This window comes from Chelon labrosus (genome assembly GCF_963514085.1).
Source record: "Chelon labrosus genome assembly, chromosome: 10".
Taxonomy (NCBI): domain Eukaryota; kingdom Metazoa; phylum Chordata; class Actinopteri; order Mugiliformes; family Mugilidae; genus Chelon; species Chelon labrosus.
This window is the reverse complement of record NC_140360.1, coordinates 9,362,687-9,389,402: the sequence shown is the minus strand read 5'-3', so window position 1 is coordinate 9,389,402 and position 26,716 is coordinate 9,362,687. Positions and strand designations below refer to the sequence as shown.

The 26,716-nt window shown below is 42.6% G+C and overlaps 2 protein-coding genes across 4 annotated transcripts; one reads left to right on the top strand and one right to left on the bottom strand.

Annotated features, from left to right (window-relative positions):
- Positions 1 to 7,866, top strand: LOC311494822 (5-aminolevulinate synthase, erythroid-specific, mitochondrial-like). 3 transcript variants are annotated; one of them, XM_084554060.1, is made up of 10 exons: positions 1 to 112; positions 991 to 1,342; positions 1,461 to 1,532; positions 1,634 to 1,856; positions 2,448 to 2,632; positions 2,763 to 2,942; positions 4,432 to 4,596; positions 6,126 to 6,394; positions 7,022 to 7,184; positions 7,453 to 7,866. In XM_084554060.1, exons 2-10 carry the CDS (start codon positions 1,012 to 1,014, stop codon positions 7,614 to 7,616), a joined length of 1,752 nt encoding a protein of 583 aa, XP_084410186.1. In that variant the 5' UTR covers positions 1 to 112; positions 991 to 1,011; the 3' UTR covers positions 7,617 to 7,866. The 3 variants fall into 3 exon arrangements, with proteins under 3 accessions (XP_084410186.1, XP_084410184.1, XP_084410185.1); XM_084554058.1 differs by having other exon boundaries at positions 2 to 112; positions 1,437 to 1,532; XM_084554059.1 differs by having other exon boundaries at positions 26 to 112; positions 996 to 1,342; positions 1,437 to 1,532.
- Positions 7,867 to 16,890: 9,024 nt separating this feature from the next.
- On the bottom strand, positions 16,891 to 25,735 carry LOC311494823 (tumor necrosis factor receptor superfamily member 1A). The gene is made up of 11 exons (XM_084554061.1): positions 25,252 to 25,735; positions 24,026 to 24,119; positions 23,788 to 23,913; positions 23,385 to 23,465; positions 23,238 to 23,271; positions 22,319 to 22,422; positions 21,781 to 21,870; positions 21,363 to 21,524; positions 20,274 to 20,308; positions 19,903 to 20,011; positions 16,891 to 17,311 (listed from the first exon to the last, which is right to left on the bottom strand). The coding sequence occupies exons 1-11, from the start codon at positions 25,297 to 25,299 to the stop codon at positions 16,926 to 16,928; spliced, it is 1,269 nt and encodes a 422-aa protein (XP_084410187.1). The 5' UTR covers positions 25,300 to 25,735; the 3' UTR covers positions 16,891 to 16,925.
- Between the last annotated feature and the right edge of the window lie 981 nt (positions 25,736 to 26,716).

Sequence of the window (26,716 nt, the reverse complement as noted above, 5' to 3'; positions counted from 1 at the left end):
GGATCACAGCTGATTAGAGAATGCTCTTCAGCATGTGGCCAGTAAGTGTTGACACTCTCTGACGTTCTGCCCATTCGCTGTTTTGAAGTTCGTCCTCAGTGCAGGACAACAGGTGAGCTTCACTTCCTTGTTTCATTATTGACGCATTGGTTTAGATATTATATTGGTTCTTGTACTATTCTGACATTTAGTCCTAGTGGTTTTATTCACCTAGTTATTTATCCAGATGTTTGTTTGTTTTGTTGAGTCATAGAGAGGAAAGACTTGACTTAATTTACCCATTAGAGCTTATGGATGTGTGTTGTTTTTTTGTGTGTGTGTTTCATCACCATAAATTAAATGTAGTACATGTAATCAACGGTAACGTAAACACTTATGAATCTACTTGGTGGTGTTTAAATGGCTCTTCATGGACCCACACAAAGATGACATCTAACCACAAGAAAAGGCCACACATCCCGAGAACTTCTTTATCTGCTGACCACAGGAGATAGCGAGGGAAAATATACATCTGCGCTCTGTTTGGAAACCATAATGTCATAATTTAGTGAATTGTGAAGTAGCACAACACTGCATCCCATGTTCACTTAATTTTTTTCCTCTGAGGGTGGAAAATTTTTAAGCGCGTGGATATGATAGTTATTAATCAAAAGAGTTGATGTGTTGCATCTGGGATTATTTGGTAATCAGCCTCAGCTGTCAGGGCAGCTCTCGAGCGCCTGCAGAGTGTAGATAAGAAGCAGCGACGTGCCGCGCCCAGGAGGAGGCACCTAATGCTCTCTGGTGCTAAACTGAAACACTGCATACTTTTATATTGCGTCATACCTCTCTGGTCTACAGCCTACATTCTGCCCATCCAACCATACGCCGTTTACTGTTTTAGTTCTTCTGTGGTGGCAACAAAGAGCATCAAACAGTCTTTTACATAGTTTGAATGCAAATAAATCTTTGGTTTTGTAGAATTAAAATGATTTCCATGTCTTAACCCAGAGTAGAAACAGCTGTAGTACCATGGCGGCCTTCCTTCATCACTGCCCCTTCCTGAAGGCCGTTCCAAAGCCAGCTTTAAGGAGAACCGGAGCCTCCCTCCTGTCTCTGGCGGATCAGTGCCCCATCATCGCCCGACAGATCACTGTGATCAGCCCGGGTTCTCTGGAGGCCAAGCAGAGCGTCTCGCCCAGCAAGCCCAAGAGTCCCCAGCGTTTCTTGGTGGAACAGAGGAGGCTGTTTGCTCAAACCGCCACTCAGGTGGCCGTGACCGCATCGAAGAAATGCCCTTTTGTCACCTCGCAGATCGGGATGGTCCGAGCCAGCCCTGAAGTCCAGGAAGACGTTCAAGATGGTGGGAGGAATTAACCGGCTGTGGTTAACACACACACACACAACACCAGAGTAGCAGAATATGTACTTTAACAGTTAATGTATATCTCTCACAGGTTTGATGACTTCTCTGTTGAAAGGTTTAAAGGAGTCAGTGTTCCCAACATCATCTCAGACCAACACGGTCACCCACCTCCTTAAAGACAACATGGGTATGATGAAAGCCAGTACTAGTAATGTAATATACCATTTTATAAAACACATGCTGTGACTAAGATCAAAAGTTCTGAGTCAAAACTTCCCTTTCCTGCAGTTGGTCCCAGCTATGACTATGATCGCTTCTTCACTGAGAAGATTGCCGACAAAAAGAAGGACCACACTTACAGAGTCTTCAAGACGGTGAACAGGAGCACCAAGGAGTTCCCCTTTGCCGAGGATTACTCCATTTCTGGGCGGGAGGGCTCCCAGGTGTCCGTCTGGTGCAGCAACGACTATCTGGGAATGAGCAGGCACCCACGGGTCATCAGTGCCATCAGGTAAAAAATAAGTCGCCGTAAAATAATTAAGAGTTTTCAAATGGAACAGACAAAAGCCACCGACCAGCCACAACATTAAAACTACTGACAGGAGAAGTAAATAACATTGACCATCTTGTGACAATACAATGTTCTGCTGGGAAACTCTTGGACCAGGCAACCGTGTGGATGTTACTTACACATTTAAGCACCCACCTAGACCAGACCAGGTACCCCCACCCCATAGCAATGACACTCCTTGATGTAGGATGCAGCCTGACACAGACACACACACAAAAATGCTTTAGGAACAACTCAAAAAACATTAAGAACAGCAGAAGGTGTTGACCTGGCCTCCAAATTCACTAGATCCCAAACTGATCAAATATCTGTGGGATGATCAACAGAGACCCTTCCCCTCAACCCATAGGACCCAAAGGCCCTCCACTAACAACTCTGTTGTCAGACATAGGACTCAGAAGGCCCAAGTCCATTCTCTGTTGAGTCACAACTGTTTTGGAGGCACAAGAGAGACCTACACAATATCAGGAAGGTGGTCATTATGTTATGCAAGGTCTGTGTATATATTTTTGTTTTTCTGTACGTCCTCAGCGAGGCCCTGGAGAGGCATGGTGCAGGTGCAGGTGGGACCAGGAACATCTCAGGCACCAGTAACTTCCACGTGTCTCTGGAGAGGGAACTGGCCCAGCTGCACCAGAAAGATGCAGCTCTGGTTTTCTCCTCCTGCTTTGTGGCAAATGATTCCACCCTCTTCACTCTGGCTAAGATGCTGCCAGGTAAGCACTGACCTCCTTAACAGAGTCAGGTTTCTGCACTGATGCTCCATGACTGTTTCTCCTCGGGTCATAATGGTATTTCACGACTGTTAAGATGGAAGTCATTTCAGCTGTTCACTGTGACATACAGGGTGCGAATTCTACTCCGACGCCGGGAACCACGCGTCCATGATTCAGGGCATCAGGAATAGCGGAGTCAAACGCTTCATCTTCCGCCACAATGACAGTCGCCACCTGGAGGAACTGCTCCAACGCTCAGACCCCAAGACGCCGAAAATAGTGGCATTTGAGACGGTGCACTCAATGGACGGTGAGTACCAAGGCATTACTTCTTTGTGTCCTTTGTGTTCAAGGGTTTAATGTAGAGCAAGGTTTATGAAGTGACAGATATGTAGGAAGTCTGTTTTAGATTCCTTACTTTCTTACCAAATCAGTTGTGTTTAGTTCAGATGAAGATAGACGTCAGGTCGTGTGATTTGGCACTCTTTCTCTGCATCTTGAGTCTGAAGGTGTATTAAGTATTATCAAGTAATAAGTCTCTTAATACTTTGTCCAATTTTTTGTCCTCCTCTTGGTCTCCCTCAGTTGTGTTTTCTTTGCAGAAATTTGACATGAAGGTCTATTGGTCTCTTTGATAATGTTGAGGTTTCTCGGCTATTTGAACTATGGGGAAATAATGATGGGGGCCTTCAATCTAAATCGTTCTTAGTTGTTGATTTTTTAAGGGTGTTACTGTAAATCTAATGAACTTTTCCTGGAGGGGAACCCATTGTCTTCCTTTCCCACGGTGGCACTTTACTGGAGCCAGTTTCCTCACAGCTTTTGGTTGGGATTTCCGACTCTGCTTTACGTCTTAAAGTAATGAGTAATTTCTCTTTGCTTAGTTGGGTAGTTCTATCCATAAAACTGTCGACTGCAGTAGCTGAATAGATCACGTTGCCTTGATACAGTACAACATGATCTCAAAGACGTTAAGAAAGCAAGAAATCCGTCAACTGAAAACCTTTTGAAGCTGGTTAAGATACTGCAGCGTGTGCAAAGCTGTCACCGCGTCACACAGTGGCTGCTCTGAGGAATATATAAAATATGAAGCTTATTTTTAGCTTTGTTTACTCACCACATATTTCTATCTGTGTTGGTTTATAGTTTTGATCTCACTGTTTTTTTTTTCTCTGTAGGATATGATAATTAAAACTGTCATTTTATAACAATTAATTCTTCAAAGCATATGATTCATATTTCTCTGGACGTGCCTTTAAGGCAAGTCAAATAATCAATATGCAGTACATACCTAATCAGCGGAGGTTAATTAACCAATTTATTTAATATAAAGAGAAAACTTGTATTATTTTTATTACATTGAGAGTCAAGGGATATAAATCTTTGACTTAATTTGCAGAGCGTGATCCAATTATAAGATCATCAGTCAATGTGTGTTTTCATTAATGTGGAATTATTGTTGTTTGGGGACTGTGTGGTTTTAATAGCGGCAGCCATTTACATCATCATTCATAGCTCATAAAACGTGTTTCTATTTTTTTTCTTATTCAGTCTGCACCTGTCATTTATCACCCTCTCCTATTTTTTTTTTTTCTGTGTGACATTACACCTGTGAACGCTCCATAAAGCACAGATTTAAGTAGACTGAATGGATGGCTGAGGCACCAACACAAAAAGGTCATTAAGACACAGAGTATATATTTAGAGCTTACGCTGTGATGACATTTGCCGCTCTAATACCCCGCTCTTCACCTATACACTGTTCTAATTATATCACCTTCTTCTCTGGGGGTTGTCAGGTGCCATATGTCCTCTGGAAGAGCTGTGTGATGTAGCTCATCGTTACGGAGCTCTGACGTTCGTCGACGAAGTTCACGCCGTGGGCCTCTACGGAGCCCATGGAGCTGGAGTGGGCGAGAGAGACAACGTTATGCACAAGATCGACATTGTTTCCGGGACCTTAGGTGAGTTTGATTAGAGGAGCATTCCCTTATTCCTTGGAGGTGCACAACTGTTCAGCATTTCATCTTTGCGCTTGTCAAAGGTCTGTATCACTCCCACAGTGATAACTTTCACATCAGTCATCCACCAACAAGTCCATTCACCACAACACTGACAGGGGCATGGCAAACAGCTTCAAACGGTCTCAGATTAATAGGCTCCCTCGTGCTAACTGACATTGTCATGTTGCCAGCATAGCAGCTATGACTCTCAACAAGCATGATGTCGCTCTCCTGTTGGTTAAATGAGAGCAGGAGAGGACTGAGCCCACATCAGAGAAAGCAGAGGTTTTATCAGCTGGGTGTCAGCTCTACTCCCTTTCTGGCTGCGCTGATAAAACCGTCCTCAGGCAGTCTGGGCTGTGTGTAACGTCACGACGACTGAACGGTTTTAGGTTGAAATCCCTGGAAAACTAATCCTGGATTACAACTGTAGAGTTTTTTCGGTGTTCATTTGGGAATTTGGGAGCTCAAATTCCATTAACAAATTAATAATATCACGTCGTCACGCTAAATACAGCATTAATATTAAGTATTATGGAAACCAGTTTATTATATAATTTACAAAGAGACACTCCAGACATTCACTGGTCTAATTTAAAATTTGGGGGGATTTTGCTTCCTTAACATGTCTTCTTTAAGAAATCATCAAAAATACACATATAGGTGTTTCATTTACAACACTAGGTCTATTGGAAGTTATGCAAATTAGTGTAATTATTATATAATTTGCATAATAAAACTGAAATTGTCAGATTGTATTTATGTATTGTAACTGAAGTTTAATTGTGATATACCTTCATATACATTTTTAACTTTAGTCATTTAATTTTCATTTTTGATCTTATTCTACACACCAAAAAACGTCAATAGCACTTAAATATGGCTATAAATATGGGATTTTCTCCCATATTCTGAAGATTTTTAATATTCTTAAAAACACAGAAATGTGTAAACATCCCATTTTAGAAGACTTATTGTAAATAAGTGGACAAGTTTCTCAGCGATATCTTTAAAGTATGTCTATCCTATTCACCTGTCGTGTCTCAATTTGATTATATTTTTGACTTCCAAATAAAACAAGAGTTTCATCTCATTATCAGGTGCTTGTGTAAGATAAAAAGTGATGTGGTCGTGTACAAAAATTCATCTCGGCTCAGCTGACTTCATAGTAAATACATGTACTGAGTGAGAGCCTTGCCTTATATTGAACAAATAACAAAACATCTTTTTAGAAAGTGTTTCGTTTAAATCCTTTAGAAAAAGTAGCTATTCCGCAACATAAGTACATTTAATTCATTCAGACCTACAGAAGTATCAATAATAAGCTACATATGTATTTTCCAAGTAGATAACTGGAGGGATTTCTACCTAAAATATTTTGTACATTCATTCCTAACCAAATTACGTCTCATCTAGTGTAATTGTACTTTCCATCACTGACCACTTTAGTCTCCTCAGCTCACATACAGTCCGTCATGATGCTGTTCCAGGTAAAGCCTTTGGGTGTGTGGGAGGCTACATTGCCAGCAGCGCCGCCCTGGTGGACACGGTGCGCTCCTACGCGGCCGGCTTCATCTTCACCACTGCCCTGCCCCCGATGGTCCTCGCCGGGGCCCTGGAGTCGGTCCGGGTCCTTAAGAGCCCCGAGGGGCGGGTGCTCCGCAGAAACCACCAGAGGAATGTCAAACACATGAGGCAGCTGCTGATGGATAAAGGCCTGCCTGTTGTCAACTGCCCCAGCCACATCATCCCCATAAGGGTAAGAAGACTGAGCACCGCTGCTGCCGTCACTGCTCTCTGATTATTGTTTGATAATTACAATATTAGTTAAATTGTTAGTCATACGCTAACACATCATTTAAATTAAAGTCATTAAAATAATAATTGGATTTTTTTTTTTTTAAATGAACAAACTTTGTAGGAAGGTTTGCGTCATTTTCTAAAAGAATTTCTTTAATGGAATTTCCCATGGAAGGAAATATTTTCACATCAAGACATTACGATGAGTCAAAATGTCTGCAGTAAATGTCTGTGCTCTCTCAGCTGTAATCAGATGGAGCCTTGAGTGTGCCACTGGAATAATGGCGGACGTTTTAGAATTGAATGAACATCACATTTACACGTTTTTAGAAAACATTTAAATTTGCATTTAAACTGAGTAACATGTCAATCTCTTTCAGATACCATTTATTTTGTAATTCCATTTATAAAGACTGATTAGTTTATTTTTTTTAGTCATCCTTTGCTTAGTAATTTAATTAATCGGTTCGATTAATATTTTGCAAACACGTCAAATAATTCATTGGTTATACATATTAAATGGTACGTGACCTGACTGTGCTGAATAAAATCGCGCCCTCACGTCGTGGTCCATTTTTCTATGTAGGTGGGCAACGCTGAGCTGAACAGCAAGGTGTGCGACATCCTGCTGGAGCGACACAACATCTACGTCCAGGCCATCAACTACCCCACGGTGCCTCGTGGTGAGGAGCTGCTGCGCCTGGCTCCGTCCCCCCATCACAACCCTGACATGATGGACTACTTTGCGGGTGAGTGTGGGGCTCCTTAGCATCAGATTTGTTCGAGTAAACTTCCAATCAAGTTAAGTGGGGACGGTTGTAGGTAAAAATGATTTATGTTCGTCTACAGTGGAGTGTCTTTGCTTGGTAAGCGATTCTGGGTCTCTGGACATCCAGCTGTCACCATATACTGCTTTGTAAAATGACAGTTCTCTATGGGGAGAGATTATCGCTCAGAAGCATTTGCTGACCAGGCACATAAAAAAAATTTCTCATAAATGTCCTTTCTTATTCACAGAGAAACTGGTGGAGGTGTGGCAGGAGGTAGGTCTCCCGATCAACAGCCCAGCCACGGCTTCCTGCACCTTCTGTGACCGTCCACTACACTTTGACCTCATGAGTGAGTGGGAGAAATCCTACTTCGGCACTATGGAACCACAATACATTACTGTGTCTGCGTAACAAGAGAGCACACGTTATACAGACATGCATTTAGTGCGCATAAATTGAATGCTATATGACGCTAAATAGCTAAAAGGAGTAAGAATGTACTGACATTGGGTTTTAATATTCTTTAATATCACTATCATGAACTAATTCCAGTAAATTATTTATGTTTTCCTGTAATTGTAATCAAGCTTACTAAATTTGTGTTTGACACCCTGAATATGATTAAAGAAATGCTTTCTCCATTTTAAAAGCATCAAACCTGCACATTTGACACTTTTTGAAATCTCTTATCTAGGTGTGATGGTTTGAATTCAAATATACTATTAGATTTTATGATGCATAATGTGTTCATACAGTATAACGTATATCATATGATAATGATAATAATTGTTGTTTTTTCACAATTTCTGCTGATGTTTGAGTCAAAAATGTATGAACTAGGAAACATATCTGATTGTGGTGTTGAATATCTACTACCCCCCCGCTCATATTAAATATATTTAATGCCAACAAACATTGTTAGTCTTGTAAAGTGAACCTGGAAGACATGAGATGAGACGTCCTATGAAACATCATATAAAAGTTAGATGGTTCCTCCACAGTGGGACATGTTATGGTAAAGGCACAGACGTGGTTACACTTTATAAACTCAGCTGGAAATCCTGAGTCCAGTTTGATTCTCTAAATATTAACACTAGTTGACGTTACAAGGGCTGGCCACTTCTCGTTTGACCCTTGCCCTCAGTCTGCGCAGCTCTGTGTTTTCACTGTCCACAAGGAGGCCACACTCAATCAACGTCCAAGCTTTACTCAGCTGCTGCTCCCCGTAGTGCTGCAGCGCCCCCCGCAGGAAGCACTCACCTAGGCGCAGCCTCCCAAGCCCAGCCTCCACACATTGAATGGTGTGGTCCCTGTGGAGCTCCAGAGCCTGGGTGAAGTCCTCCAGAGCCGCTGCTTCCCTGGAACACAGCACCAAGCTGCGACCTCGCCGGCACAGATCCTCTGCGAAGACGCGAGGGTCGTCTGAGCAGCTGGAGTCAGGTCTACCGTGTTTCTGGATGACTCTGTCCAGGTCAGCTATGGCCCGCTCGTGTAAGCCCAGCTGCCCCAGACAGGCAGCCCGCTGCCGAAGGTACTGTAGCCTGTGATTGCCCACAGCTTGTACTGCCACAGTCAGGAGATTGAGCGCCTGATCCCACTGGCCAGCTGATGACACGCTGCTGGCCTCCTGTGCTGCTGCCTGTTACAGTGTAGATGGCAAGCAGTTACTATGCAATATGTAAACACATAAATACTCTTCATTTACAATAGGCAGTTATAACTAATATGTTGTTGTTGTATTGTAGTGTTGTTTCTGCAACATCATTTCTTAGTCCTCTCACAGAAGTGAATACAGATAAAACTAATTTGTGGATTGTGGTACAAAAAACTGCAGATTTAGTAATTTAGTACTGAATCTGGGATTCCTGCACAAAGGGTTACCTGAGCCACGCATTTCCTCTGATTAAATGGGACCAGGGCCAGCAAGAAGTCCAGACAGGAGGAATCTTTCTCAGTCAGTTTGCTGAGCCGGTGAGCTGCGCTGCGGTAGTTCTGCTGCCAGGCCTCCACCACACCCACCCTAGCCTGGGCCACTGCATCTCTTGGCTCCTGACCAAATATTTGGCACAGATGAGCGCCCGCTGCCTTAACTTCACCTGCAGCAGATGGACCATAACAGAGGGAGTCAGGGTTTCTGTAAACAAGGCTTGGCAGGTGCAGTTTATTTTAATTAATTATGAAACACCGCACAGACTAAACCACGACCTCCTGACCAGATCATTTCCAGTGACAGCAATGATCCCAGTTAGAAAACCAGCAGCAAAGTTTGGCAAAGTTATCCTCCCACCTTTAGCCAAGAGTATGTCCACATAGAGAAGATGCCATCTGGGGTCTCTGCAGTCAGTCCTCATCAGAGCTCCACCAATTATGAAAGCCTCTCTGAGCTGCTCCTCGTGGCAGGGAACAGCACCGGCGAGCAGAGTGTCTGACAGATTTGTACGACAGAAGTGATGCAGCCAGTCGCAGACCAGCTTCTGGGCCTTGTCCTTGAGTGACAGAATGTCTTTGATGACTATGTCCGTGTTTATCTGAAGTGCTGCAAGGATATCGTGAGTGCATTCCTGCAGGAGGAAAAAAGGAGTTTGGAATTTAGATTTAAAGTGAATAATAAATATATAAACTACCATGCTTTTATTTATTTTTTTATTCAGAATAAAACATTAGATCACTTGAAGTGCAGCAGTGTGTGTAGTAGTTGTCAGTTTCTGCATTTACTTTAAATTTGTACTTGTCTTTTAAGCTTTCGGTGGCAATTTTAATCTGTGAACTGCAACAGTTTCTGAAGTATGTAGCAGAAGAAAACATTTGGTGAAGCAGCTTTTAATTTTTATGTACTGACGATGACTGTTTATATGTTTCTCGTGCCATTTTATTGTTTTATTTCACAAATTTTATTAAAACTTTTTCATTCATAAGTGGCCACAAATGATTTTACTGCTATCATTTAAACTCAGTTAATCAGTCATCTGTAAACCCCTTGTAATGTCCTAATGTGCACAAAAGTTGATATACAGACTGAGCAGGGCAGTCAAAACCCATTTTAAATAAGATATTAAAATGCTTTGACAGCGTTTCGACTCAAGTTTACCTTTTGTTGATTCAGCGTGAGATATGTGAAGCCTCTTCCACAGAGGGCCTGCACGTGTTTTGGATGCTCCTTCAGAATAGCGCTGAAATCAAATATGGCTGTCTTTCGTTGGCCCAGCAGGGCATAGCACCTCGCTCTCTCCAGTAAGGACTCAGCTGCCTCGCCAACTTAAAAAAAAAAAAAACACCCACAAACACTTGATTGGTTTAACCGTGGATGCAATATTATCATCTCTCAGTTTTATTGTTCATTTTTAAGTTTATGTACAGTGGATACACTCACTTGCCCCTTCATCAGGTACGGGACAAGACTAAGTATGCATTTTTCACAAGTGTACCCTAATGAAGCTGACAGATAAACAAAAATCAATAACATAGCACTCAGATTCTCACCAGAGGCCATGATAGCAATGGAGAGATAGGCCACAGCCTCCCTGACAGCACTCCCGTCCCTTGTGACGTCCAGGATGCGTTTTGCGGCCGAGTGGCAGTGTCTCTGCAGCAATGCTCGGTCCTTGTGTTGTGCCACCGCCAACAGGGGGCGCAAGCAGCTGGTGTCGCCACACAGGAGGAGCTTTTTGAGCAGCTGCGGAGGAAAATGGACAGAAGTCTCAATCTGCTCCAGTATAAACAAAAATAAGGGGCGTCATTTGAGATATAGGCTAAGACTTTAAAACATCTACAATGCTGCAATGCTTTAAGAACGAGTTTCAGAACTTCTTAACAAAATAATGTTTTCAAATTCAGCATATTTTAATTTATTTGGCTGTGGTTGGTGGAGTGAGACAGGATTAGCTTTGCTGTATTGAATTGTGGTGGCACCAGGTTTGACGAAGGCTGCATCAGCTCATCTATAAATTAGGAAATGTCATTACCAGTGGTGAAAATTAGTCCCTGTGGTTCCTTATTTAATGAACAGACGCCCATTGAAGCTGCATCCAGAGAGCGATTTATGTGAATGAGAAGAGCACGGGGCCTTTTTTTTTTTTACCCTAAGGCAACTGAAAATGTAGTTTGTTTTGTTTTTAATCAGTTCCCTGTTCTATTTTTAATGAACTTCTGACTATTTTAGCTCAAATTACTGAAACTACTACACTGCAACACTACATTAAAACTCAAAACCATTGCAAAACAGGTCTATGCCAATGTAGCAGCTTCACTGACGACTGCTATATGTGCAGAAACTACAAATAGAATTGTAAAATCCCAGATCAAAACATTTACCTCATGCTGAATAAATCATGAACAATGAAGTTTCAGATTTCCCAAATAAGCAGGGACACATTTTGTTCAAACTTGCTGATGCCTCAGATCCATGTACCTGATTGGTGTCATATAAAAAGCCTCTGTGCAGCTGCAGGAGAGCGAGACGGGCCAGGACAGGAGCACGAGGATTGGTGGGCCTGATGGAGAGCAGTAAGCGGTAGGCCTCCTCCACCCGGCCGAGTTGGTACAAGGCGTCTGCTGCCAGCATCTGAGGCCCATCAGCACTGGGCTGGAGCTCCATCAGCAACGCGGCCAGGGACTGGACACCAGCAGGAGTCCTAATGTACAAAACAGTCAAAGGTCCAGCACCAGGGAGGAAACAGAAGTGTCAGTTCAATCAGAGATATCACATGGAGATATGTAGTTTTATTTAGAAGAATATTAAGTAGAGATGCGGGGTTATGGTTAGGGTTAAAATGCTAGGTGGGTGGGGGACACCCCTTTTACATTTTCGTAACAAGAAAAGCAGGGGTGTTATTTTAAACTGTAACAATGGCTCAGTTTTATTCATGTGTCCCAGTAAGCTGCAACAGTGTGACATGTATGTGACAAATGTCTTCCGTGAGACAAACGTCATACCCTGATCTGTGTTTATCTTTCTTTGATGGGGGCTGTGGCTGGGTCTCCCGTTGGGGGTGTTGAGAGTCGTCACCGGAGCCAGTCTTGGATTCATGTTCTCCGGTCCCCTCCAGCATGACACGTCCCTGCTCCAGCAGGACAGTAAAGAGGAGCCCCCTGTAGTTCCATGGCACCAAGCAGCGAACAGTCAGTGCCGTTTCCTGGGGATGCAACCTGCTGGCTGTCACATAGTCAAGAGCTGTGAGATAGTTTAAACCACCCATCATGCGCAGGAGCCCCCTGCCGCAAAGCGCCCGCACACAGCTGGACGGGTGAGGGGTGTCGTGTTCAATGACAGCTTGGAAGTCTTCTAATGCCCCCTTGTGGTCATCAGAGAGGAGTCTCGCATATCCACGGAGAACCTGGACTGTGTTTTGATAGCTCTGCTGTCCTTGAGCAGCAGCTAGCTGACTGCAGATAGAGAGAGCCTCTTTGTGCTCCCCTCTGAGGAGGAGACAGTCAGCCAGTCGAACCCGCAACTCCCTGCCTCCCCCGTCAGGCTCTAAACGGCACAGAGTCCTTAACTGAGTGATGGCGGGGTCCAGAAGTTCGACTCCTTCAGTGGATCGCAGGTCTGCACGGACAAGGACCCTCTCCCTGTAACCAGACAGGCCCCTCTCTGCCTGCTGACGGAGATGGTTGCGGGCGGCCACTCCGTTACCGTGATCTGTGAACAGCTTCTGGAAGTAAAGTCGTGCAGTGGCAGGGTGGACTTCAAATGCTTTTCCCAGATCTCTGCACTCCTCCGCCGTCCTTCCACCCGCTGAGAAGCAGGCCGCCGCTCGACTGGTTAAGAGTCTGGCTGTCCTCTCAGGGGTGTCTTGGAATAATTTGTCTGTAGTGCTCGCTGACATTTTCTGACAAGGATCATGACACAAGAGAGCGGAGTACACTTCTGCACTGTCCCCAAACCTACCTGTCATGAACAAATATGCTGCTTGAAGTTCCTGTACCTCTCTATTACCTGGTGAGACAGCCAACAAAAACTCAATAATTGTAGACCCTTCTACATCTAGCTCATCATTCTCTTTTGTCGGTGAGGGATGTTTGTGTTTTATTTTGTCTGTAAAGGCCTTCACTATTTTGCGTAGGTGCCAAGCTTGTCGGCTCCTCACCAGCGTGACAGTTTCAGATTTGTTACTCTGGTAAGCTTTGAGGTAAAGTTTCAGTCCCTTGCATCTGTGCGGCTCTGAGAGCAAACACGCCAGGGCTCGGGTGATTTCCAGCAAAACACGAGTCGAACCTTCTGGATGAGGGTTTCGTTTCCCATCCAGCAGAGCAGTGCAGCGTGCGAAAATCTCCTCGCAGCCTTGCCCGCCGCTCTGAAGAAGGGACTCCATTTTGAAAATGGTCGCCGACAGATTGTTGGGGTTGAGCGTGGACAGGAACACCGCCGCGAGACCTTTATTAAGACCCTCTGCAGGCTGGCTCTCCCCGTGACTGTCAAGCCACCTTTCCAGAGTGGAGATGACCCAAACCAGCCCGGACTTCTCCAGTTTCCTCATGTGGGACACAGCAGAGGTGGCGTGGGTCCTGAACGCAGACACGTACAGGGAGGTGGCCCTCTCCACCTCTCCAGCTTCAAGGAACTTGTCTCCGTCCGCGCACAGCTCTGAAACATTCACCACAGGTCGAACCAACGCAGTCATGATCAGCAGGCCGTCTCTGTCTCCGTTTCTCTCTCTGTAGCGAGAAAACATTGATTGCTCGTGAAATATGTGAACTATAAATACTTCATATATTTCATTTATCAATTCTTATCATAGTTAATGACTAACGATGTCCCAGGAAGCCGTGACAGTTTGGTGATGAGCTAGCATGCACAGAATCAAAATGAAAGCAGCTGAATGAATATAACATTTGCATATTGGTGTTATTATTGTTATTATTATTATTATTAATCACTGTTTACATCTGTAAAGGCTTACTGTGATGTGTGAAAGGGGTTTCAGTAAGATATGGACGTCTACTGAGACATTTTAGGAGGAGGACAGTCTAAAACAAGTCAAATATGAAGAAATATTTGCTTAAAGGAAACATTTAGCTCACAACTGGGACATAAAGGTGAACGACGCAAAAAAGCTGTGGGCAAAATTACTAATATTAAACGCCTCGTTATGAATATGATGATTTATTGCATATATAGTGAAGCAGTGGGTGGCTTTCTCTAAAGCCATTGTTAACCTACTTGCCCCTTTTTTTTACTTTTTATCGCTAACAAAATAAGACAAAAATTACCTCAGTCTCGAGTTATTTTTATTTGTTTGTTTTATTGTTGTTTTTCTTGTCTTTTCTTTTTTTTTTTTATCTGAGCGTCCCGACAACACAGGAACCTGGGCCCCCATGTTTGTAATTCAATAGCGGTTTGCTCGGAGTTGCCAGGGCAACGCAATAAGCTGCAGCGGAGTTTCTTAACGTGAGTAATTATGTGAGGAAAGTCACGGAGTGAAAAAAAAATAAAATAAAATAAAAAAAAAAAAATACTGACCGCGAAAACGTTCATATCTCGGTGAACTCCTCCTCACTCTTCCTCTCCTATGTGTTGTCAAGGCGGGACGGGTTAGCCCACGACACGAGAAAGCTGTTGTTCTCACGAGCACGGGACCGGTTGCCTATGGAAACCACAAAACGCTCGCCAGAGAAAACCCCAGGAGGGGGGAGGGGGGGGGTCAAGAGAGCGCGTGTAGCCCATGATCACGTACAGGGTTTGCGATAAAATCAGCTCCTTTACGTTAAGACCCAGCGGGGCGAGCTTCTAGGAACGGTTGAAAGCGAGAAACCTGTGTGAAAGTGAAAGCTGTAAATTTTTAAAAGGACATTTTTTTCCCACAGACATTTTACAAATAGAAGCTGACTCAGATTTATCTATAAATTATCAGCTTAATCTGATAATAATAATAATAATAATAAACAAATATAACCAAATGCTGCGTTCACGTGTAGTAGAAAAAGCAAAACAAAACAAAAAACACAGCTATTTGGCAGCATGTGAACTTGCACTATGCACATAATTGTGTAAATGTATATTTAAAGCTTCTGCTATGATTTCATATAACAACTATGTACGTACACACAACATATATATATATATATTTATTTATTTTAAAAACGTGATAAGTGTTGCTCTGTATTGTATTTTTCATTTTTCTATCCAGAGAACATGGACAAAGTAGGACAGCTGTTCTTTGTCCTGAAGCAGAATTTGCAATTCATGAGTTCGGTCTAATCCAAGTCAAGAATAAAAGCTCTTCAAGCACACACACCCCCCTGCCTACGTTTTCTTTGAAAGGTCTCAAAAAACTGCACACCAGCTGCTGCTGCTGCGGTTCAAACACTCAGTACATACTCCCACCTTGTGGCCAACCATTTTATTCATGACATGCTGTACGATGACATTTTGACTTGGGTTTTTTACATTGCCACATTACCATATTGTGTATCATGGGTGACACCATGCAGGACAAAACAGTTTCAGTATGACGATGCACGCATTGAACTTTGTAACAAAATATACAGATATCAATGACAAGTTTCAGACAATGAAAAAAATAACGGCAATAATAATATATATATACACAACAATGAGCTGAATTCATAAAAAAACATTCATTAATAAATTCCTTAAATTGGAAAGTCCATGTCCTTTAATGTCAGGGAACTGAACTGACACATAAACTCTCAAAGTGAGATACCAAAACACCACAAGAGAAAACCATCCGTTCGAATGGAATATGTGTGGTGAGGAAAAACCCAGACTACTACACACTGACACCATTAGGTTTCAGGAAACCGAAAATCTGACGTCCTTTGGGGATTTCAGTCTTCTTGCTTTCCGAGGGTGCCCAACAAGAATCAGTGGCAGCGCTGTTATATCAGACTTTCATGTCAAACAAGATGAAGGACACGTTAGACACACTGAGCGGTGCTGCTCAAACATCATAGAGGTACACATAATGTTCACACAGTTCAAATACTCAAACTGAACTTTGACTTGCCAAGTGCTCAAAAACAACAACAAAAAAACGAGAAGTCAAGCACCGATTCCGAGGTAAAACAATGTTGTAGAGCTCTTACAGGAAGTGGAACTTCCATGCTTACTCTTTGAACGTATACACAGATTAGTTACAGATATTTGCATTTTAGCATTGTGCTGTAAAACCACAGCCTCACTGTTAAGAGACACCGCACAAGAATCTGGAGGTTAAGTGGTGTACTAAAGGGTGTTTTGATCGTAAACTATACCTACTGGAAGGGGATTTCCCTTGATTATTATAAAAGTTAATTCTCTGCATCAACTTTCTATACTAGAGTATTGCAAGTACATTAAGAGATGAAAAAACTGTTGCTTGATAACCATGTGATTATCCAAACTCCTTCTTTTAGTATCTACATAATGACATTCAGTAAGTCTGAGAGTAAAATAAGGCTCAACTCTTTACTGAGTTGAGCTTTATTCTATTTAACGTAGAAGACGCACTGTCTTTGCTTTCCTGGAGTTCATTTAAATATGTTAAACGATACCAATTATTGCCTGTGCTCCATAATGCCTTTGAACTCTTTGTTAGATTGCGATCTACACTGGCATTACCAGGTGTGGGTCACTTATGTCATTGTAGTTCTCTGTGGTTGGACCATGTAGCAACTAGCATTAGTAATATCCTTTCCAGGAACTTGAACTTTCTAGTTTCATGCACCGGTGTCTCCACTTGCATTAAAAATACCATCATACTTGTGTTTTCGATAGCAGCCTCAGGTGTCCTGGGCTGCCCCGTACAAACTATGATCCGTGTGACTTCTGCAAGCCGTGAAAGCTTGCTTCGGCCCAGGCCTCCACTGCAGCTTGTCCAGGCTTTCCTGCAGCAGCTGGGCGCAGCCGGATAAATCCATATAGTGCAAGGCCGAGAAGACGTCATTCAGGCTGGCAGAGGAGCGCTGGCTCCACAGCCTCAGCATCTGGTACTGCCTCTCCATGGAGCCCAGACCCAAGCCGGCCTCCAGCTCCACTCGTTCCAGCTCCTGGTCAGCCACGGACAGCAGACGCAGGAACTCCTTCCACCTACGCAAGGGCACCTCCCTGATAATGGCGTAGAGGACAATGGCCGGCCAGCGATCTGCTTGCTCATCTGGTCTGGCAGCTGGAAGGAGAAGAACACAGATGTGAAAAAGTTGGTGCAAAAGGCCCGCCGCAAGAGTCTGCTCTGCGTACAGGCTGCTACTGTTTAACCACAATAAGATAAAGGTGTGTTGTGCTTTGAAATGTCTCAGGTTTTTCCTTTATGATTCAATGATACAGCTGCAAAATGTCAAGAACATCGTGTGACTGTTTATGAAGGTCTTCAGGAAAGCGTGCAGTGGAATTGGTAGACAGAAACTCTTCCTCACGCTGCATAAACCGTGCAAAATTTCTACTGTAAATCATTGGGCAGCCACAAGAGGATACTGAACCCAGTGTAAAGGGAAACACAGTGATAGGTGACTGGAATGCGGGGTTTGTTATGATGTGTCAGCCTAATAAAAAGCCCCAACGTGAAGGATACACTACAAGGGGGTTTTCAGCTCAGCCGTAGGTGTCATGTACAATATCATGACAACATCATCAAGGGCTTCCTAAGAGCTTCAAAAGTTTTCCAGATAACCACACGGAGTGAATTGTTCTCCAGTGTTGCCGAAAGGCGCAGTGGAAGCCGAGCCGACCAAAGTGCATGGACGAGAAGCACGGAGCGCAGCCGTTCGCGGTTACCGAGGGGCACGCTTACACTATCTGATTTGCCATTTCCCCTTAATGTCAAATTGCTGACAGATGCGAAAGAGTGAGGGCGTTTGTTTCCCAGTTTCCACCTCCACACGCATGGCCGATGGGTGATAAATGACACGGGGCGAACGAGCAGAGATGGAAAGGTGAAAACTCTGCAGCTTCAGATAGTAGACCACACCACAACACACGGCAATGATCAGATAACTGCGCAGAGCCGACTGAATTGTTTCTTCGGCGCAAGAGATCAATTGAACGGTCTGCAGAAAGTGCTGCCACGACATTTTTTGTTTTTTAATTGAACTGAATCAAATTCACTTAGGACGTATGGCATGAGCAGCGTGATCACTGGTGATTGAAGTTAAAACCATTTAGACACTTCAACTGGCAAGACCTCCCACATTATTTTATTGCGTAATTGTGCAAAACACAGCTACAGTGTGCAGGAAATGTCTTTTCGCTTTAATAACGCCTATTGCCAACATGCGTAGCTCATCCTGGAGTGGTCGGCGACCCACGGTTTACCGCTATTATCATCCATGTATTAGTGATACTACTGATGATAAATGCATTTGGCTTCGTACGCCTATCTTCTGTGTGAAAATAAATATATCATCTCAAGCACCTGCTACTAATCTACACCCTTCCACACGACTAATCTCTCGTCTGAATCAAGCCTCTCACATCCTGTAGCTGTTTCACGTCTTTGTGTGTATTTCAAAGACTCAAGTCTCACACGAGGTTTTTATATTTAGGAGTTGGGTGTAGCACTTAATCAGCTTCTCTCAACACTTGTGTGGAAAAAGTGCTTCAGTTTATACTGCTGCTGTTTTGATCCTTAAGTGTCCTTCAGAAAGGAGATCACAGATGAGCACTTGATGAATGGAATTGTTTTTTTTTCTTACTTGACTGTTTGTAACTTCAGCGACACGCATATTCTTATAACCCCGGTCAAGCTGGAAACGCCTGCTCCTTAGAGTGTTTTAATGCATTCATTGTTTGCGTAGGAAAGGCTCTAGGCAGCAGTTAATCTAACAACTGTTAGATCACTATTAATAACTTTTAACACAAGTCTATATTAAAATCCCTTTCTTGAGAAGTGTTCTGAGGCTTTTTGACGTGAGCATGCACGAGGAATCCCTGCTGCTCAGGATGAAACTAACTTATCATGTCAAGTTTAAGCCCTGAAGCAACACGGACGCTGCGCTCAGTTACAAAAGTATTGTTTTGGTATGCTTTCTAACACGAGTTCAGGTATCAGATAAGGCCTTTGCGCACTTGACTGATCGAGTCCTCCCTCAGGAATCCCCCGCGACGACTTGGTTCCCCGTTTCTCCAATTTGATCTTTAGGGATCATTAGGTGAACTTAATCGCTAGTTTCTAATCTGCCTGAACAAGCTTGCTGACGTGTTTGAGTTGTCACCCTTCCTGCTACTTTGTAAGTGGGCGTTTAAGGTAGTTTGTCAATTGCCTTTAACTCTTGTCCCAGTTTCATAAACACTGATAAATAAAAAAAATTCTTTCTTTTTTCTTTTTTTTCCTGGTAGAAGTGTCTCGCTTTCGTGAAATGTCAAATGGCAAAATGTCAATATACGCTGAAACGATGGAAACAAGGAGATCATGAAGAACAGACCGGAGCAACACAGTTTACTCAGATACATGCTCTCTTTCTCTATTATTATCACACGACTCTACTGATCTACTGCTGTTAGTACCAGGCACTGAATCAATGAGCGCAGATCATGTTTTTGGACACTAACATGAAGACTGTAAATTGTTAGTGAGCATTAAATGGCCTCACTCATTGGATAACATACTATAGTTTTTTTTTTTTTAATAGTACAAGATGGACAAAAAAATTTATAACGCACTATATTGTTTTGGGGGCGATGAAAGGTCTGAGAAAAAAAACAAGACAGCAAACAAAGTTGAAACAAGTCACTGTAGCCGAGAGGTCAGATAATGAATCTTACCCCTGTGGTCACCGCCCCGCAGTAGAAGACTGATGTGGGTTGGACTTTCTTGCACGGCTTCACTCTGACAGAGAGCCATCATGGGAGTTTCCTCTGAAATGTTAAGTGTCTTGAAAGAACAAACAAGAAAGAAGAAGTGAAGATCTTTTTTCCTTTTTATCAGCCACCTCTCCGGGGTGTTGGAGGGCGACGAGAAACATTCTCAAATACTAGGAAATTATCTTTACTTTCAGTTCAACTACAAAGTCTTAACAAGAACCTTTGCTCTTAAATGGCACTTGTAGGTTTTGGTATCACAAGACCCTCTCACTTGTCTATCTACAGTACTGCTCTAGTCTAGATCACTATCTTATAAAGTGAAGAGGACAAACCAGAGTGGTCGGGCTGCTGCCTTGATCACTTCGCTCTGTTAGGAGGAAAGCAGATAATATCAGTGAGCTTCCTGCTTGTTAGTTGAGAAGCACATAAAGAAAACTAAAATTCATCTCGATGGCTGTGAACTACTTGTCTCACTTTCATCGATGTGTAAGAAATAGGGCCTTAGACTTTGTCCATTTCTATGACATCATATTGTGTCTACAATAAAACAACAGCAGGTACATTTCAACGTCCTTCTCAGTTATATTTTATACACAGCTGGGGGAGTTTAAAGGAACAGTTTGTTCTCTATGAAGCGGGGCTGTATACTTCGATACGTCTGTGCAGCATAGTGGATGGTGGTCGCCACCACGTCCTCAGTCTGGAGAAGCAAACAGTAGCATCGGCAATGTCATACTGTGGACAGTGTGAGCGGTACGTGTGTGTCCATCTAAAACAAAGAAAATCTAATAAAATCTATATCAGTTTATGGCGTTGACCTTATACAGCCTTTTGAAACCCTCCTGTCAATCTATGTTCTCTTTGCCACCGGACTCCATTGACAAAAACGGCTATTTTAAGTTGTTGTGTGACTTTGGTCAGTAGTTGGGATCTGAACGGCTTTAATGGCGAAGTCACACAGCGGAAGACCAGCGACTTGTGACGTCTGTAAAGAAAAAGACGCTTTTTTTTTGCATCGGTGAAGTCTGCTGGCCTTGAGGAGATGCAAGTTCCCCGATTGGAAAAGATTGTAACGTAAGGTTTTTAATGAATTAAATACAGCGTACACTTAAGTTATATTGATTTTTTCTTTATTATTTTATTTCAAAGCTGTAGTTGCTAATATATGATTTGCTTCTGCTCGTCCATTGCCTGCTTCTCCAAAGTGGTTGTGTTGACCGCCAGCTACTGTACCTTACACAGCCTCAGTTTAAAGAAACCAAACTGTCCCTTTAATATACTGTTTAGCTTGGGCTCGGGCTGTCAGATAAATACAGCGGGAGTACAAGTCGCATAAAAGCACTCGACTATTTCAAATTTGCTCTTTAGTTCAGGGATTTTAGTAACTTTAAGGGACTTTGCTACCCTCCTCCACTGATTACCGTTGAATTTGGGTTCCCCGTTAGGTGACTCCATATCTTTGTTTATAGTCCAGCGGGCACAACAGCCCACAGAGTATTTGTGCAGGCTCCTGAGGAGCAGCAGCAACCAAAAGAGCAGCAGAAGCGTAACCAGAACGATCACAAGCCAGAACAATAGGCTATCTGCTGGAGACAGAAAGAAACAGCTTCAAAACTCCACCAGTCATCGGCTCCGACATACAGTGATTCTGTCTGATGAATACATGACTGATCTTCTGCATACTTAAAGGTAAAAAAAAAAAAAAAAAGCAATAATGCAGCATTAAACTTACTAAGATATCTTTAGTTAGCGTGAAGGTAGCGTGATCATATGAGGAATTAAACAAACAGAAAAAAAATGTGAGTTATTCTATCAAATTTCTTAAAAAGAAGAACTAACGGGGAGGTGGTGCTTGTGTAACCCCAGGTGATGTGGTGTTTGAAGGTGCGATTCTTGTAGGTACAACTGGACCCGAAGACAGAGTTGTGGCTGAAGACAAATATGATAAGAGAGAAAAAAAACAACATCATTTTCATGCATTTAGCGAACAAAACAATTCATCATTCACAGTGCTGGTGGTGAAAGTAAATAAGGTTTAAGTGCTGGTCAGATTTACATGGCGGCTGCAGATAGGAGCACCCTTCTTTAAAGAACTACTTCACCTCAGCCACATTTGTCCTCTGAGATCAATCCAAATTACCCCTGTTGAGTCTCTATGCTTTAAGTAATTATGTATGACACATTATCTCATGATAAACAGCTGACTTTCTCCAGCCTACACTGCAACTGATTTATTGATGTATTCAGTACGGGCAAGAATAATACAGGGATGTATCTGCCATTAGCTAAAATATTGCAGGTTGTGACTTGAGGAAGATCTGAAGACCTTCTAACACATTTAAACACAGATACAGATCATTGTGGAGGGTTCATTTACTTTCTTTTGCCCCCTTACTCGGGGATGGAGATGTAGATGAATCTGTAGGAGGTGGAGTTGTAGCGGTTTGACATTTGCTCCTGCAATTTGGGTCTCTCCGACAGCTGAAAAAAAAAAATAAAAAATGAGACAACGGTGAAATCGGACAACATGTTAAGCCTTACGTGCAAATGGATATCTGTATATCTGTTTTCTAGTTAGTATAAAATCCACTCTTTGTATTTGGATGGACTGTATCCGAGCTGCACTGGTAGCAGAACGAGGGCATCTTGTACGTTGTTTAATCTATTTTTATTTATTTTTCTTATATGAAAGTCTTGCGAAACCAGGAAACCTTCCTTTAATGTGTTCAACAACTTTCTTTTCTGCAGTTTCAGGTTGTTTTTTTTTTTAGAAGAGCCACTCTTAACAAAACCGCCTGTACATTGAGATCTAGAACATCTGCAGCCACGCTGTTCCGCACAGGTAGTGCAGGGCTACAGTGAAACCACAGGAACTGAGTGTCTACGAGAGATGTGAACAAAATTATATCTGGATATTTGCAACAGAACATTCACAGAGGACAGAGGGTAATGCCGTTTTGCCGAAACAGGGCTTGAGTCCGCAGCTAAATTAAAATAACTGTGTGTTGCTTTTCAGTTCGGGAAAGTGTCTCGTCTGTCCGAGAAAGCAATGCAAAACACGCGGAGAGGAAGCACACTGTAAGATTTGGGAAGTCAGAGTCCACAAATAGTTGATTTGACGACTGTCACAATTGCTGCAAATTCCTTTTCTCCCAGCGTCGGTTTCAAGCACCAACGCGCTCATTACACCGATAACTCTGCAGTTCTAATTATATGTAATTATATAACGTGTATATGCATAATTTTGCCTGATAATCTGTCACTAAATCAATCTTTGATGTGTCATTGTCTGTCACCTTCTGCAGGATTGGCATTTCCTGTCATTGTCACCTGAAACACACAAAAGGGTGAGAAAACATTAACGACAACATTATCATATTCACAAACAGGCCGTGAGATGAATCAGTATGACCGCAATGAATTCCAAGGTGGTGCTCATTTACCTCCCGCATAGTAGTATCCCTTTTTGCATCCACATTGCACATCACTGGTCGCAGAGCAGGGCTTTATCTCTATCTCATTGGCTGTGGAAAAATACATAAATAAATAAATAATAATATGCAGTGTTTTGATACCAATCTACGGCACTGGCATACATCCCTGACGAGGCACTTTCACTTTCTCATTTCTGTTTATATGCTGAGAGACGATTCAGGTCAGAACGGGCCTCTACAACTAGATCAGTGACGAGTGAGTTAAACTGGGAATGCATATGCATGTAACAAAGCCTCTGATATCACTCTGATATAGCCTCACTCGGTTTTAATTCAGCTTAGGCCTTCAAAAGCCTTCACAATATGACATGAGCAGAGAATACAGTCAGTGGCATATGAGCAGGATACTTACCACTACATGACGCACACCTCAGACAATGTTCGATGCTGTTTTCCAGTGCGGTGTACGTTTGGTCTTCGCACTTTTTACATTTGAGCTTGTTGGTGTGACCGGGACAGTCACCAACTTTATGAAATCCTGTGCAAATGCGGACAAAAAAAGAAATGAAAAAAGGAAGGCGGTGAGTTGGTGTGAGGGCTCTGCTACCGCTGTGCACAAACACAAGGTCAGTGTCTTGGTTAACACTCACCAGCCGGGCACTTGTTGAAGCACTGGTCTGTGGTTTCCTTTGTCAAGCCATCACTCTTTCCAAAGGAAATGAAGGCAAGCATCATCAGGAAAACCTGAAACAAAAAAAAAAAGAATTCAAAAAAAGAGGTTTGGCGTTCTGAGGAAGCGTGCGGAGGAGGACGCTCGACACTCCTGACATTTTGACACTGCAAATGCCACACAACAGGACAGCTATCGCGGAAATGCTCTCTAAACTCTCCTTCAAATCACAGCTTAATGCCATCGACGTGAGGCGATGCAGCGGCTGCACGGACAGTCTTCGGTCAGTTTTTATAAGTTGCTCAACGTGCGGGCCCTCGTGCGATTGAGAAAAACTAAATCCTATACGAAGTTGTCACAGGGAATGCAAAATCTTCTGTACAATTCCTGGAATGAGACAAAACTACGCGATCTGAGGCAGATAAGACAAAGGGTGGTTTACAATTTAAATAAATTCCAAATAAGCCCTATAAACAACAGTATTGTGCAAAAAACTTGTGCGAAAAATGAGAGATCACAGCGGTATCAGTCTGTAAGAGAGTTCTTCCAAACTACAGATGAAAGGGGTTATTCATCCACCTCCTCCTGAACGCAGCGCACCCGTTTATGAATGTAATAAATTACATACATAAAGCAGGAAGTAACCCTCCAGGACTACCTTCCTGTTATTGTGAAAACAATTCTTGTATTTTTCACACACACACACCTGTATGTTAACATTTGAGATTTGAAACAGTGAGTGCGTCAGTTCGAATATTTGATCAACAGAACATTATTAATTAATATGATCAAGGATTATTTGAGTGAGATGGGCATTTTTAGCTGCTGCCTTTCTACAGATTAAGCGGTTAATTGAGAGAAAGAACAGGTCGATGTCAGCAATAAATAGATAAATATATCACTTGCAAATTTATTAAAGGGCTACAAGACCATAACAGAGAAGACATTAGTCAAGAGATCTGCTCCACATACAAATACATGTCTTCTATCTATCAACATCACAACCTTGATGTTTCTGCTGCAACACGTATAACGTGGCATAATCTGACCCCATCTCACAAACATAGAAACACACTGTATGTCTAAGTAATAGCTCTGTAATCATGAATTATGAAAATCCAGAAAAGTCCACTCAGAAAGGAAACTACAGTTATGCTTGCTACAAACCAAAACACGCGAATAAAACATCTGAATCAGATTACTTACCAAGACAAAGTCCATGTTAGAAGAGGAGACCGTGAGGAATTTAACCATTTTCTTTTTCCCTTTTTTTTTTTTTTTTTTCTTTTTTTAAAATCTATGATAGCTTCACTCAAGTGATATCTAACTGGCACCAGGAGCGCACCGACTATGTTTAACAGGATGAGGCATTTCGACTTCAGCTCATCTGTAGATTTCCCTTAAAGCTGACTCAAATTCATTCTGCAAGGAAGGCTATATTTGTGATAGCGTGCGTTCGCATTGCGCGTGTTTATGGGTCAGGGCTGACAGTTCTTTGGAGTCTTCAGAGAAGTGGCGAGAGAAACAGGAAACACGCTGAGATCACGTAACCCTCCCCACACATACACACACACACACACACAAAAACTCAGGACACAACTGCTGGTAGCAACGTCAGAGCACGGGTTCCTGCGCCTGATTGCTTCATCTGATTCCACTGAACCTCTGTGATTACACTGCGACTCAGAGAGAAAGACGGGCGACATATATGGGAGTAATTCATGATGCGGAACACAACGGTTGGATTTGGTGGTGGTGGTGGTTTGGGGAGGGCATTCACGTTGTGGTTACATTTCCCCTCACAAACAGAAAATGGAACTTCAGCGAAAAAGAAACCGAGGATCACACAAAAAGAGTCAGTCCCTGATCACAGCATCAATATAATCAGTTCATTTAAATAAGATGCTAACCTTTAAAGTCTGCTTGACTGGCTTAAAGACTCTCAACGCACACACGTCAGAATTAGCAACTGCGTTTTCACAGTGGAGGCTGAGGTTTGTATCGTGTTGTGTTGTACCCACACATGCTCCAATTATATTAACAGCCCCATTTTAGTTTAAGTACCTTTTGGACGCCCTTTCTACATGAAATGAATTTTAGGACATTAGTCACGACGGGGGATTTAGTGCAGGACTGTTGCATAAGAATGCATTTGTTTCCATTAGTGTACCTAATGAACTGGCAAGTGGGCGTATGTGTGTAACAACAGGCTAAATGAATCACTGTCCGTACCTTTAGTCGACTATTCGTGCCTAAAATGTTTGAGTTTGATCTAGTTTTATTGGTAAAACAAACAAACAAACAAACAAAAAAGATGCAAGTCAATGGAAGCAAAAAGCTGTCAAGTATAGACAACATAAGGTAAAACTATCTAGGCTCTGATTTGGGCTAAAAGCTGAGGGTTTTACAAGACTACCACATGCATATAGTAATTTAGGACTGTTTGGGTCTGTATCTCAGTTTAAAACCTCAGTCTCAACACTGTGGACAATGACTGCAACTCCTGCAGTGCGTAATTATTAAGAAAGTTTGACGCAAAACAACATGGTCACACACGTTAATTCATCTGATTAAATCTAGATCAGGGATCGACATCCTTAGATTACTCGAAACTACATTTTTTAGGGTGCACCAGCGCACGTTGTACTCACCATTCCCTGTCATTTTAATC

Bases quoted from the DNA above. Each gene is read 5' to 3' on its own strand.
- LOC311494822 (XM_084554058.1), top strand. From the start codon at position 1,012: ATGGCGGCCTTCCTTCATCACTGCCCCTTCCTGAAGGCCGTTCCAAAG. The intron at 2,943-4,431 runs GTGAGTACCAAG...GGGGGTTGTCAG, and splicing joins GACGGTGCACTCAATGGACG to GTGCCATATGTCCTCTGGAA. The intron at 7,185-7,452 runs GTGAGTGTGGGG...TCTTATTCACAG, and splicing joins CATGATGGACTACTTTGCGG to AGAAACTGGTGGAGGTGTGG.
- LOC311494823 (XM_084554061.1), bottom strand. From the start codon at position 25,299: ATGGTTAAATTCCTCACGGTCTCCTCTTCTAACATGGACTTTGTCTTG. The intron at 21,871-22,318 runs GTAAATGAACCC...ATTTGTCTTCAG, and splicing joins GAGTAAGGGGGCAAAAGAAA to CCACAACTCTGTCTTCGGGT. The intron at 17,312-19,902 runs GTAAGATTCATT...TTCTCCTTCCAG, and splicing joins GCGGGGCGGTGACCACAGGG to CTGCCAGACCAGATGAGCAA.